This window comes from Falco naumanni, chromosome 5 (genome assembly GCF_017639655.2).
Source record: "Falco naumanni isolate bFalNau1 chromosome 5, bFalNau1.pat, whole genome shotgun sequence".
Classification (NCBI taxonomy): domain Eukaryota; kingdom Metazoa; phylum Chordata; class Aves; order Falconiformes; family Falconidae; genus Falco; species Falco naumanni.
The window spans coordinates 23,859,626-23,874,967 of record NC_054058.1 but is presented as its reverse complement, the minus strand read 5'-3'; the positions used below and the strand labels follow the sequence as shown (position 1 = coordinate 23,874,967).

The 15,342-nt window shown below is 40.5% G+C and overlaps 1 protein-coding gene across 1 annotated transcript in view; it reads right to left on the bottom strand.

Moving 5' to 3' along the window:
- Positions 1-9,793, bottom strand: part of DCP1B (decapping mRNA 1B) — a 46,995-nt gene extending 37,202 nt beyond the window's left edge. The window contains exons 1-3 of the mRNA XM_040594361.1: positions 9,531-9,793; positions 8,414-8,454; positions 5,828-5,955 (exon numbers count right to left, since the gene is read on the bottom strand). Of these exons, the coding sequence (XP_040450295.1) occupies positions 5,828-5,955; positions 8,414-8,454; positions 9,531-9,683 (322 nt within the window). The 5' untranslated portion in view covers positions 9,684-9,793. The remainder of the gene's footprint in view (positions 1-5,827; positions 5,956-8,413; positions 8,455-9,530) is intronic.
- Positions 9,794-15,342: the final 5,549 nt, after the last annotated feature.

Genomic DNA, 15,342 nt, shown 5'->3' with positions numbered 1-15,342 from the left:
ACTGTATGTTGGCCCATAGGAGGCTAATAAATAAGGCTCTCCATTTTAAATTGACAGTTTTACCAAAACCAAAAAACAAACAGCAACTCTATTACATCATAAAAACAAAATCCCAAAATATCTATTTTGCCTGTCTCAATGGAAACAATTGAGCAAGTATTTGTTTTTTGGTCAATATGCAGAAGGCTGAATCTAAATATATACAGAAGTAAATTTAACCACCAAATTCTGGTTTCATTCTCAAAAATCATTTCAGAAAAAAGACGAAATTTAAAATTCTGAATTACAGAATATATAATGTAGTATAGATTTAAGAATCTATTTCAGGGTAAAAAAAAAAAGACACTATAGTATCCAAAGGAAGACTGTTTTTCATGACATTCGTTTTTACGTATCACACAAATTCTACTGCTGTAGTCTCCTGCTTTCCCTTCAGAAGTAAACTTCTAATAGCCTTCAAACTAAGATGTGCTTCACAAGAGAAATGCTATTGCAGGGTAATGGGTTTTCAGAAACACCTACAGAAATGGGACACTTGTTATCCATTTAGTATATTTTACCAGGATGTATTTACTTAGAGGGGTGAACTGAAACGAGACACAATCAGCCTCCAAGAAGATGAGCCGTTCTATTTGAGAGGGCTCTAGGATGGTGTAAATAGAACTTAAGAATGAAAAATCATAGTCTGAGAAAATATACACCATTAACTTTTCCTAAACATTTTACAATCACTTGCCCCCAACCATATATTAAAACTAAATTATTATGACCTACAGGGGAAAAAACCCCAAACAACCCACAAACAAAAAACAAAACTTATGCTATTTCTTTGGACAGCTGGCAAACTTCCCTCTCTCTCCCATCCCATCTCATCTAGTGGATAGCTTTGCAGTGTGGGAATCCGAGAAAATAATACTAAATTTTTAGGGTTCTGACAGACATATGATGGCAGGTTAAACTGGACAACTGAAACTAGTGTGAGGCTATATATGTATCACATGTGTCTAGACAGTTTTACCAAAACCAGGCATGTCTGGTCTGCTTTTGTACCACTTCCTGAACCCCTGCAAAATCTCAAGTTCAGTGGAAAAATGTCGCATCTGACTAGGAAGCTTCATTCCGTTTCAAGCTTAGGAGATGACATGATCAACCTTGCTACTAACATGGCACAGAAACAAAAACTAACTTCTATGCCCAAATAGGTACAGAATCTAGTCAGATATAGAGTATTCATTGATCTGTCACACAATTTCTTTCTCTACTTGCTATAGCATAAAACCACCCAATTACCCTGTATCAGATCATCATCATAATTAGCATACTAACTATTATAAGGTAGGATCTTGTATTTTTTTTTTGGCAGCTGAAATGCTCAAGGTGAAGCTAACTCTTAAAACTTAATATTCAAAATTCTCTGTGTCCTGTAAACACAAAAAACAGTATTCAGTGATGAAACAATAAATTAGTCAACTCAAGAAATAATTCACTGCCCCAAAACACACCCATATACAGCTGGTACAATATATACTTGGGAATAGTTATGAGTAAATTATTATATAGCAGATCAGTGCTAAAAGACGAAAATGAAGTTATTTTTACCAGTAATTTACAGTTGTGCATTTCTTCTGAACTATTTGATATTAATCAGCATAGTCTTATGCAACAGGCTCTAAACATTGGTTTTCACAACAAATATCACCAAAGAATAGGGAAAAAAGTAGCAATTATGTAGTTAAGATTACTCAAATACAGAACTCAGGAAATTTTTTAAAACCTTAAAATCATTAGATGATCTAAACAAAAACAGAACTATTGTTTTGCTCTTAGAAAGAATCTGAAAGAACTTTAAACAGTTAAGATTAAAGATCACATTGAAAATACCTATATGATCCATAAACCTTCTGTTTCTTGGTGGACATGGAATTCTCCTGGCATTAAAAACCCTAATTTCAGCTTCCCTCCTGGCTTTGAAATTAATAACTTTAGCTCTAGCCTAACATACCTCCCAAACTAATCTTTTCTGTGAAAATACTGGATCAGTGCAAACATTAACTGGCATGGATCTCAAATCCAGCCTGAAAAATCCTGGGATTAGATTGTAGGTGTCTGCAACACGGTGTTTAGACAGCATTTCAGCTTCAGATGACCAAGATCATATGGAACAACAGAAGTAATATAAAACCCAGTAGAGTAAGATCTAAGATCAAAACATTCCTTTCCTTATTTTAAGAATTCATAAAACTTGTATTTGTTGTGTATAATTTTGGAAAGCTTTTTCTATTGCAATCATATATTGGATGCAAAGCAGTCTTCACAAAATGATAGCTATAACATGACAACAGGTTGGCGGACTTGTCTGGTACAGAAGTACCACCTTTTCCTGCCAAGAGCATTTATTTTAGACTCTGTGATACAACCAGACATAGCTACTCAGCTGTACTGAAATGAAGTTGATTTCAACAAACATGCAGAGTATTGGAAGAAACAAAACACTGGGCAGGACTTCTTTACTCCTCCAAATACTTGCTTTTGCATTTTTCTGAAATTTGCATTGTCACAAAACCCAAATGTAAGGCCTGTTATATGGGAAAGCAACTACACCGATTAGAAAAAAACACAGGAAACTGCTATGTTATATCTAATAAGCAGATATGTATGAAAAATAGAGTAAGAAGTAACCAGGTCAAAAAAAAGGTTAGGAAAAGATAACTTGTTTCCAGATCCTGTTAAGTATTACTGCCAAACTGTCCACTGTTTTTCCAAGTAAACAGGTATTATTGAGTACTCCTTGTTAGTATCTGGAAGCAGGAGATAAAAATAATAATTGAAGATTAGGGCCTAAAGCCCCCAGTTTTGGATGAAAACTTCTTTTCATAAGGCTGAAGCCTTAGTTTTGCAAAAATTATAAGGATAATTGTATAATAAAGCAAAACACAAGGAAAATATTAATATAGAAAATTCAAGATGGAAATTCAGAACTGTGTTTGGATGAGATCCTGGTGAAAACAAATACTTCATGTTGAGAAGGTTCCTTTATTTTATGTAGCAAAGGCTTTGAAATACACAGTAAGGAAGAAACAGCTAGAGGTATTTGCATCTCGGTGGACAAATCACCACGTGAACGATCTGTAGGGACCTAAAAAAAACCCTGGAGATGTCAAATGAGGTGGTAAATAACTTTTCTTCTATGGGTCTGTAATGCCAGTTTGCTCTGGAAACACAAACGGTTCCATGAAAATCTGAGAAAACAACAATTTTTCCTTTGAAGTACCAAGACATTCAATTTTCTTGAAGAACTACAGATTAAGCCTTTGTAAGAGTATTTTAGGAAGATAATAAACTAGGGGTAACGCAATTGATACTAACTGAAATCCTAAGCTAGTGGATCTATTTAGCAGAGCAAATATGAATCTTCTCTCTTTGATCAATCATCTCTTTTGATGAAAAGACATCAAAATTCTTAAATAACAGATACAGATTTATCCATGGTTAGATCGAACAGCTAACTGTGGTAAAAATCAGACCCACAGACCCAGGCTGAAGATGACTTCATAAAACCAGGAGTACACTGGCTGTGGATGTTATTTCTTTTTTCATGGTTACACTTAAGGAATGATACAGTAAAGAGTGCCATGAGGTCAAGGAGCTATCAGGTCTTGTGGCTGAGAGATCCTAAACTGAAAGAAAGATCTTGTTACTTTCATGTTGCCACTGGCAAATGTCAGCATAGGTGTTGAGGTTTCACTCCAGCCTGCACCTCAGCCCCACACAGCTGCTCACTCCCTCCCCTTGGTGGGATGGGAAGAGAATCAGAAGGGCAAAAGAAAGAAAACTCCCAGACTGAGAATAAAGATAGTTCAATAGGCAAAGCAAAGCTGTGTGCGCAAGCAAAGCAAAACAAGAAATTAAATGGCTCCTTTCCATCAGCAGGCAGATATTAAGCCATTTCCAGGAAAGGAAGGTTTCATCACATGTAACATTTACTTGGGAAGACAAACACTGTAGCTCCAACATCCCCCCCTTCCTCCTCCTGCTTTCCCCAGCTTTTATTGCTGAGCAGATGTCATATGGTGTGGAATATCCCCTTGGTCAATTGAGGTCAATTGTGCTCCTTCTCAAATTCTTGAGCACCCCAGCCCCCTCACTGGTGAGTTACTGTGAGAAATAGAGAAGGCCCTGATGCTGTGCACACACAGTTCAACAGTAACGACCCTAAAAGAACAATTGCTTAGACAGAAGAACCCAGAAAAGAAGCTCTTCTGCATTCTGCTGTTGCAAATTAGCCAAAAAGACCTGGACAAGGACATAGGCCCAGCGCAGAGAAGCACATGTTAATACTTATATTTGAGACCCTGCAAATCTAAAATTCTGCCAGCTCTTAGGGAACAAACAGCTTACACCCCCCAAAAGCCCCCAATTTTTCTCCTAATAAAAAGCCAAATGAAACACAGTTTACATGTAGTAATCAGACTCTTACTTCATGCCAGCATAAAGTTACAACTTCTAATTATTCTTTATGCCAATTGTCTCAACAAAAATGAAAAATGAATACATCACATTTCAAAAGGTAGATATTAGCATATACATACATATACTCCTAATGGAATTTCAAAATGAGATAAAAAAAGATTACATATACATAGGAAAGACTCTTCAAAATCAGACAGGGTAACTAGGTCTCACGGTCCTTAAAATGTTAATGTCTGGTCTAGTCTAGGTTTGCCTAGAGATGTCTGCATTTCTTTTCAGTTTCTTTGGGAATTTCAATTCTTTGTCAGCCTATCAAATACTCTCAAACCCAGAAGTTTCATTTAGGCTATTTAAAATGTTAATTTTCTGTTGTTTCTACCACACAGTGTTTGTGAACAATAGGATTCCCTCTTGATATACTTTCCAACTCCAAATTAGTTTATGAAGTAAAAAGGTCTATCAGATTATCAAACTGGGCTGCTTTGCAAGTAAAAAATTTCCTCTGCTTTTACTTCATCCAGAGGGACCACTTCTGCATCACAGTTTACATAAAACATTTTTGCAATCTGCTTTTATGCATCAAGCACAAAGTATAGATCATACTACAGCTCTGCTTCTAAGTACAGATATAAACTCTGTATTTATAACTGCTCATTCTCATATAATTGAAACATTGTAACATCTTTATGTATACCTGCATGTAAAAGCACAGCTTCCTCATGTCTTCCACTTATTTCTGAGTTTGCCCGACACTTGCTAATTCTTGTATAAAAATAATAATGCAAGATAAACACAGAGTCCAAAGCTTTGTCTTTCATGAAGGTTTAAATTAGGCTCAACACTATGTTGTCAAGAGTTACCCCTAATAGTTGAGAAGTAACCTGCCTTCCAACTTGCTGTAAGGATAGTATTTTGGAGCTGGAACAGAAGACAGGGTTTGAAATTGGCTGCATTTGTCTATTTTTACGCAGAAACCCAAGACTACAAATATTATGATGACCCTCAGTAGATCTGCTTTATGGCAAGACTTTCCGACACTGACTAGGGCATATTCAGAACACACGCAATATCTCTGTGAAGTCTCTAAGCTCATTACATACACATGACCACAAAAGTCTACTATTTCTTAGTTAAATGAAGAGATTACTGTTAGAGCACTTTCTAATACTTTCTTTAGAAGAGCAGCATTTTAGGAAGCACTGCACAACTCTTCTCTTTCAGCACATCAAAAAGCAAAATGTATTCCTTCAATTGTAGCTCTTAACCAGCTAGTTTCAGCCCTTGAAAGCTGTGGTCTAATCATTTGGACTGCCTTAACCAAGAGACTGAAGAGGAACCCAACATATCACATACTTACGTCTGGCATTTCTGTACAGTAGAAAAGGGTCCTGCAGCTGGAAATCAAGGTCTTTAGTAATAGGTTCTGTTCGATTTTCCATGCTTAGCCTGTTCATAATTGTGAAACCATGCCTGGGAGAAGCCGATCTGAAAATTATCAAGTAGAAATCAAATCAAGTCAAGAAAAAAAAGATATTACTAGAATTTCTTTGTCGTATAGTTCTCCAAAATTGTGGTTTTATTTCTAAGAGATACTAGAAAAAACTAATTTTGTTGCCAAGGAAGTAACAATTGATTCTTGCAGTGTTTTGTGCAATCCTTTTAATTATGGCAAACCCTACATCATGTATGAGAAATAACAGAAGAACCATTGGTCTCACAACAGCTAAAGAGAGTATGCCACAGTTGCAGCACTACCATTTGAGGTCCACTGATTTAGTCACAGCATAATCACATCTGCATGTGCACTCTCCAAGTTATAAGGCCTACAACTTCTGAACAGGCAAGATGTTACAAAATGCCACTCCGTCCCAGACCACTACCATCATGTTGTTCAAACACCACCATCTACCCTGTAGTTTCTTGCTGGAGCAGGAAACAGCAATTAGAACAATTCAGGCATGGGCCAGAGCAAGTGTATTTTTTAACACTTAGGTTAATAATTGCAGACAGTCATCCCAGACAGGATTTTTCCATACCCTCTGAAGCATAAGAACAAAAGCGAGGGTGGTGAGACACTAGAACAGGTTGCCCAGAGAAGCTGTGGATGCCCCATCAGTGGAAGTGTTCAAGATCAGGCTGGATGGGGCTTTGAGCAACCTGATGTAGTGGAAGATGTCCATATGGCTCTAAATCATTATGTTCATTCATGGGTGTTACACTTCAAGTCACTTAAATGACTTTTATTAATGTCAGCTGTTAAACCTATCATGATCCTGAAAGGAAACATTACTTTCAAACCAAGTATGACAAAAAAGGAAAAAATGATGGCTAAATGTTTGGGAAAAGTGTCATCTCTGGTAATTGCTAGTGTATGGATTTCTCTATGAAATCCAAAGCACAGGAACCAGCATTATAGGCTTGGAGTCAACAGAAAATTAAACAACAGTGGAACCCTTAACAAGAATCCTTGTCTGCAACAGTCAGTACTTCAAACAAACAAACAGCCCACTTCCACTGGTGCTAAACCAGTTGGAAGTCTTAGTTTTTGACCATTCCTCAGAATTTGCAAAGATGAGAGGCAATAAATAAGTCTGCTCAAGTAAAATGGTCACATTACGCTGTCACAACAGCCATGAGAAGCAACAAAGGCAACACCCATGGTCTCCAACCTACGGTCTATTGGCAATGTCTTTTCCACTGGGCTTTCTCTGTTCAAAGCCACAGAGAATTAAAGTTAAAACTGATGGGGATGGCAGCGTATGATATTACAGCTCAACCTGTTCCATACTGTTGCCTATAGGGCATCCAGGGTAGCCAACCTCTGCTGTAAATGGAAACTTCCTCAGGCAATAAAAAGAACAATGAAAGATCATAGATGCTAGAAGTGCCAGGTTACATGTTGTCAGTTCCAGAGTTTTAAAACCAACATACCAGAAAAAATACTATTTCTGGTTTTTGGTACACAACTACTGCTCCACTGCTAGCACAACTAAGGGATAGTTATTTCCTCTTGTGCTGGTAATTATAATAGCATCTTATCTCCACTTACCTGAAAGCAGCTTAGAAAAATTACTGATGACAATTCTACTGCTGGTACAAAAGAGCTCGAAGGATTAAACCCAGCATTCCCACTTCACACAAAGCTCACAGTCTCTTGGGCCTCTCTATCACTTAACACATAAATCTCTCACCTTCTGAAAATAACCTCTTGCTTTCCGAGTTCTCCTACCAGAGAGATGTTGAAGAAAAAAGTTTCTGCTTTGGTGTCCCATCCCAGCAGCTACTGCAAGACCTGCTTACCTTACTATATTATTTTCCAATTTTAACAAGAGTCACAGGGAAATGCTAAGGCACTAACTTGGAAGCCCAAACATAGGGCAGGCTTCAAAACAGATCTAAGCCCAAACATAGGGCAGGCTTCACAACAGATCTAACATACATGCTAGAATAAATGCTCTGAAAAGCCACAACCAGAGCTGCTGCTAAAAGCATTAAAAAAACCAAAACCAAAAAACAACTATCCAAAATATTGGATGAAATATGCATAAAAACTTAATAGTCAGACACATGCAGTATGGAAGTTTCCTAAGTAGGGAACACAACACTTCATAAGTTTTATCATTCCCTCACTTTAAGGAATATCTTTATTTATTTCACTATTTGTTTCTTGGGGTTTTTTTTGTTTTTGTTTTTTTTAACTGCAAATGCTACATCCTACTTAAAACAACGTAACAGTTTTCTATGGTTTACCCACATTAAGATTTAAATCACATTTGGAAATCTTCCCAGTGTTTTCTTCCCTGTATTTGCTTCTGCCAGTTTCAGTTTCCTTTCACCCTTGAACAAGGGGGAACATTTTACTTCATTCAGCCATGCTCCATCCCAGCTAGCTTTTCCATATCCACAGGTTTCACCCAAAGATGTTAAAACAATATGTCCTCACCTTGTGTAAACAAACAGTGTTCCCTCCACATCAGTCTTCTCCTGAAGAAAAGGAAAGTCAATGAAGTTGAAATCAGGGCAGCATTTTGCTAGCCATCAGTGTGCCCTCCTTTAGCTCTGTTTTACCAATATAATCAGTTACACCTCTCTCACCTAAGCCATGAAAAAATAACTAAACTCAACTTCATCGGCTGGTGGCAAGAGACTAGAGCTAGCACAGGTCACCAGGCAGCTGACCCAAGTTTTGTGACAAGATATGAAAAGGCTAAAGGCTCGACATCATGAGACCAAACACTGCGCTCAATTAATTCTCCGCTACACCCGAAGGTGTCACACAGGCCAGATCCAGGGAGAGGATTTTCCAAACGGTGCCCACCCTCTGGGGTGACCCTCGGTGCCCACCCTCCGGGGTGACCCTCAGGCCGGGTGAGGAAGAAACCAGCAACAGGCAGATTGTGCAGGTTCTTCAAACACAGGCCCTAAGCTGACCATTACAGTAACTGTAATGAACTACCTGCAAATAGCCAGAATGTTAAACCATCAAAAGAGTCCCCAAATTAAATGTTTTTAATTTTAAATGGTCTTTTTAGTATTCGTAACTCCAACACTCTTTTACACGCATTTTGGTCTGTTAGAGATGTTTGAATGGCAGACGAGCTCCTGAGGCCCATGCCCTAGTTTAAACCCCAGCCTGTACACACAGCCCTAACATTTATGATAAAATTTTACAGCCCTGACCTTCACGATGGAACTTTTACAGCCCTGCAAGCCTTTGAAAACCCACTTCCCAGGTACCACGGGACTTCCCACAGTCCCCAGACAGCCTGAGCCAGGCCAACCCCTCACCCATCTTGAGGGCTACCAGGGGCACCCCAGGACACTGGGCCAAGCCAACACCTGGGGCAGCCCCTCAGCACAGCCCCCACCACCCCCCTCCCTCACACCTCAGCCATGGCAGCGCGCACACCCCACTCCCTGCCCCGAGGAGAGGGGCGGGGCCTCCTTGCCGCCCGCCCCCTGCCCGACGCCCCGCCCCCCTCCCGGCATAAGGCGGGGCCACTTCTCGTCCCGCCCCGCCCCTCCCGGCAGAGGGTGCGGGGAGGGGCGGTCTCACGTACCCACTCGTTGGCGCGGTGCCCGAACGTGTAGAGCGCCACCTGGCTGGCCACGTCCACGATGCTGCTGATGTAGGGGTCCTGCTGCTGCAGCGCCGCCAGGCTGATGTCCAGCCCCTTGCCCAGCAGGGCGGCCCCGGCCACCGCCGCCGCCATTTTGCCTCCGACAACAACACAGGGTTCCTAGTAGGCGCAACTAATCCAACGCCGAGAGGAAGGGTGGCGGCTCCCACCCCCGCCTGCCCAGTCGGAGCCAGAGCGGGCGGGAGAGTCGGAGCCCAGCCGCCGCAATCGAGCGCCGAGCGCCGGCGGCTCAGGATTGTTGCCGTTGGCGACGGGGCAAGCTGAAGGTCGGCCTGGCGGGGCCCGCCCCGGCGCGGGAGGCACGGAGCGCCAGCCGGTTTCGCAGCCCGTTCTCCGGCAGCGACCCGCGTGCGGTGGCTGGTGCCCCCGCCGTGCTGTCACTATTCGTTTCCAGGCCTCTCCCTGCCACCGGGGAGGCCACAGACCGGCTTCCTTTCCAGAGTGGCAGCTGCGCGCCCGAGGAACAACATGGCGGGAAGCGCGGCCGGGGCGCAGGGCCTGCTCACTGCGCCGAGCAGGGCGCTCCTGCGCGCCCCTTAGCCTGAGCAGGAGAAGATGTGGGGTGCACCACAGCACGCACAGCCTCGGGAGAGCAGGGGGGCATACGCAGAGGTGGAGCTGAAGGCACATAAGCTCGGCCTTACATGTGCATGGAAGCGTTTGAGTATGCTGGGACTGTGCAAAGTTAACATGTGTGTCTGTAAGGACATGGGTGCTCCCTGTGCCCTCAAACATGCACCACTGCAATGCATGCCTAGCACCTGGCACAGAAAGAGAAGTTGGCTCATCGATGAGTATACACAGCCTGTATTTGCTAGCATACCCTCACAGACTTCTGTAGGAACTTAAGGGAAAAAGAATATGAGTGCAGATTAAGCCATCATACAACCCTGGTACATATATATATACACACACACGTGACAAGCAGCTGAAACACAAACAAGCTCCATGATATGGAGATCCACAAACAGCAGAGGAACAGATGGACAAGACCATGAATTTAGTTACTATATTTTCCTGTCAGACACACATATTTATTATTAATATATTGATATCAACAGTTTACAGAAAATATATGAACTTTATGTTACATGAAGATAAACTCAATACATACATTTAAAAGATTTGCTTAACCATTCAGCCTGAGTCTTCACAGAGATTTTTTTTTTTTTTTACTTCATCACCTCAGACCAACATAGCAATTTTAGGAGTTATCACTTTTTGTATATGGAAGCAGCAGAGCAATGTATTTCCTTCCAGAGAACGGAATAACTAAAGGCAAAGGTAATGGATGCTATCTTGTTTACTTGTAATATCCCTGATGCAATATATTTAAAAGGACAGAGAATTGATATAGGGGATGAATACTGCCATTTTGTTTGCTTCCCTCCTTTTCATTCTAGGCCAGATGGAGCCTGTGGGATAGAGTGAGCAGTAGCATCTGCTCCAAGATCAAATGGGCAAGCCCAGATGAAGAAGCTTCTATAGTGTGAAATGGCGATAGGAGAGAACTGAGAGTCAGCAAGCTGGGAATCATAGTCTTAAGTGTAGGGAAAGCGAGTCTCTTGAGTGGAGTTAAGAATGGTCATGCTCTCAGAAAGGACAGAAAGACAGATTGTTCTTTGGGACTGAGGATAGAATATGTAGGTTCTGTGCAGCCCAGAAAGTCACTAAAAATTGGAATAAGGACCGACAGCTTCCTCTGCAAGCATACTGTGGGAGAGGAAACCTTTATACATACCCTTTTATTATAATCTGCCTCACTTTTCATTCCTCTTTTTCTAAAGCCACCTTGTTTCAGTTGGGGCTGTAATGAAACACAGCTTTAGAGTTTAGAAGTTTTAAAGTGGTTTTGGTATACTCGTGGTAGGAAAATGGCTCTAAGCAGTTCCATTGCAGACCTCTGGCTGACTTACAGATCCTGTAACAACAAGGAAGATATATGGGCTCATGATGAACAAGAAAAACTGCTGACATGCTATGGAAATGACCAAAGCAGAATGGCAAAAAAAGAAAAAGTAGGAAGTAGGAAAGTCACATGCTCAAGTAGTGAACAGATGCACAATCATTTCTTTTTGCTGATCAGATAGTCCTCAGTTCCCAGTTTCCAGGCACACCTAACTACATTCCTCCTTGTGTTGGAGTTTCTCATTCCCATCTCATATCCAATTCTTTGGCAATTCTCCTGCTTACAAAAAGTCCAGACTTGTCACCAAGGCATAGAAGTGCCAAACTCTTGTAGTCCCACTCCTGGAGTTTCCCTTTTCAGATGCCTTTGCTCCCTCTAACAATAATACTTACAAAAAACGGTGCCCTGGGGTATTTTTGGTGGGTTTTTTTTTGTGATGGTGGGGAGAGGGTATTGCAAAGTCCCATAAGGAAAAATGTGTTATAGAAAATACGTATTTCAAAAGCTTTTAATTTGAACTGGAAATAGTTACTCATAACTGTTGTTGGGTAGGAGAGAGCAGTATACAGAATTTAGAAGATGTTATCAGCCCTGTTCCAACTGAAAAAGATGTTTGATGCAGAAATAAGGTGTCTTTCAACTTCTACAACTTGCCTTGTTTCTGTTGTTGCCCTTTTGGTGAGGTCAAGCACTAACCAACACTTGAACGTTTGTGATCTTAGAGAGACAGACTGGCTCAAGTGTGTCTTCTGCTCCCTTCTCTTGACATAGAAAGATTGTAGTGTACTGTTTCCTTGAGCTTCATGGAAGAAAACCCAAGTGTGACGTTAAATATCTTGAAGTAGGCCTGTCAAAAATTTGCCTGTCTGTTTTTGGTGCCCTGTTTCTGGATGCTTCTTCAGTACTACCTTCCTTCTAGATTACTGCACCCCTTTTTGACATAGCTAGACAGACAGTTCCCTAGCCCTGTATTTTGAGTCAGTGAACCTGTCAAGCTTCTGATCAGGCCTTTTTATATTTTCTGTTGCACTGTGATGTGGCTTCTGCTGGTTCCAGCTGTTTTGCTATGTAAGTGGGATGTAATTTCTCCTTCCATTTAGCCTGAAGTAAAGGTACTTAATAAAGCCATTAGTTCTGCCCTGCTTTATGGAATCACTTGATAGTAGGCTAAAAAATTTCCAATGAAACAAGATCTTGTTAAGAAGAGAAGCAGTGTGAATTCTCACTGCAACTAAAAAGGTAAGGATGTTTTAGCAAAAATGTCACAGCTTAAACAAGTTAATTCTTTAAGCTGCAGTTATTTGCTTACAGTCAGTAATCCAGTAGTCCATAATAACATAATATGTTTATGAAACAAAATAATTTTCTACCTTTCAAAATGTCATAATTTCATGAAGTATATAATTATAATGTTGCATTTCTGTCTTCCATCCACCTGGATACTATTGTGTTAACCCCCCCCCCCCCAAAGACCTATGCCTTTGACATAGTATGAAAGGCATTTTGGGTAGGTAATATCCAGACCAATTTAGGGCAAAATCCATGCAGCGTGATGTTCCTAAGGTCTCTGTTAATAATAAACATCAAGATGGTTAGGCCAAACCTTTTCACAAGAATTGTTCAAACAGATATTAAGCCTTCACATTAAAGAATCTATGGTACTTGTAAAGACTAAGCTGTGCCTCCTACAGCAAATTACGAACACTGAGGATATTTTATGTGAAAATATTTGGTGGCACTGCTGGTCATATGCAACCCCTGTTGCAGGTCCCAGCCGTACAGTCCTGTCATTCTGGCACCTTGGTACTTTACTGGTGCAGGTGCATATGTGGCCACAGCGTGAACCAGTCAGACTGGGTAAATGAACTGATTGAAAAACAAGCATTCATACTGCTGCTGAGATCACAGCCTTGACTGGCTGTTTTCCTACCTGTTCACATTCAGTCCTTTCTCTGAGCAGCAATTTTTTTAATAAACAGCAGGAATCACTTGAGCAAATGTAGTGTTGAGCACCTCATTTGCTTCCCTTCCTCATCTCCAGCCCCTTTGGAGCTGTTACTGCATGGTAGTTGCCTTTTCCTTTTTATTGCTTCCCCAAGGCTGCCATAATTTTCTTCTCACTGTGACTGGTGGCATCACTGCTGCCCTGCTAGCAGAAAGGGTGCTGAGGCAGCATTAATAAGCTCCTCTTATCCATACAGGGCCACTTGAATATCTTTGCATGGTACTTTCCAGCATGCCAGCTTCCTGGGGAGCAGTGGGTTGCTCTTGTGGAACCAGGGTGATCCCACAAAGCTTGGTTACCATGTTCCACATATTTCTGGGGATGTACTTGCAACTTTGCAGCATGGTAGCTCTCACCACTTGGGAACTAGTGCCCCTGTGGTTTGTGCTGAAGGCTAGCTGCATCCCTTCCCAGACACTTGAAACGTACAGTCTTTCCTGCCCACATTTATTACAGCCTCTCAGTAGCTAGCATTAGAGTGCTTTCCTCATGCTCAAAACTTGAAATTGCTGTTTATACTGTTGGACCACTTCTGAACTCCAGTCCTAATGGTTAAAGCAATTTTAGTCTTTTTGTTAGTGATTTATTACTTCCTAAAGGTTCCTTAACGAGTATAGGGTCAGAATATATAGTTTCATCTGGTGCAGTTATTAAAAAAATATCTCTCTGCACTAAAACTAAATCTGGTTACTTTCATTCCATTTCAAAACAACTCTCCTTCCTGTCCCCAAATAAAACCCAGTGCATGCACATATGTGTCTGTAATGTTGCTCCCTGGTAAAGTTTATGAGACCATTTTGAAATTTTCAGCAAATGTTGGTCCACACAAGAATGAGATAGTATTCTTTGGCATTGTTTGTTTTGAAATTCTGATATTATACATACCATGTATGGAATAATTAACTATAATTTACAATGATTTTCAGTTGAAGGTTGGTTTTATTCTGCATATAAGAGCCTTACCAAAAAATCATTTCTTTCCTTGACTTACATTTTGCTAAGTGATTCTCATAGTAAGAAACTCTACACTTTTTCTTTTGCTGTACATTTATTTGCAAGATACTGAGCTTTGCCTTTTTTGTATGCCCAGCTTCTGCTACTGGCCTCGCTGGAGGAGAACTAAAGGAAAGTTCCCTACTATTGTTAATTGAACTATAGTTTTTTCTTTCTAACTTCCTATGTAGATATTCTTCTGGAGTGGAGATTTATTTTTGATTTAGCTTTAGCCACTTTTCAAAGGGCATAATCTGAGCTAAAAAAAAACACCCAAAACCAACTTAATACCAAGAAAAGACTATTTCAGGAGGAAGGGAGAAGCTGTACCAATATAATTGCTTTGAATGATAGTGTTATACAGAAAAAAAAATTGTTTCTTGTGTACATTTAATCAGTAAAAACTCTGATTTTTATCAGCGTTAGATTGTCAGTGTTTTAGGTGACTGTATGATTTCAGTGTCTTATCTTTCAGTAGAGCAGAAATGAAAAAATGATAAACCTAAAAAAGATTCTTCTGCATGGAACATTTTTTCCCAGTTATACTAGTTGATAAAATACAAAGATGTTACCTTTATTCACAGACTTTGCCTGACTTCTATAACTATACAATTACGAGTATGATTCTGTCAGATCTTTTAATAAAATTCCAGATTACATCCTCCAGCCTCTCCCTAATGCTGAATGTTCTAAACATGCATTGCTGATTTTCCTGCTGTAACAAAGTAAAAATACTGTCAAAACTTGATGGCTTTTTTTCACCTTCTTTACTTATTCAATGTAGCAGAAATCACTGACTTCCTTCAGTAATATTTCTCGTAAGG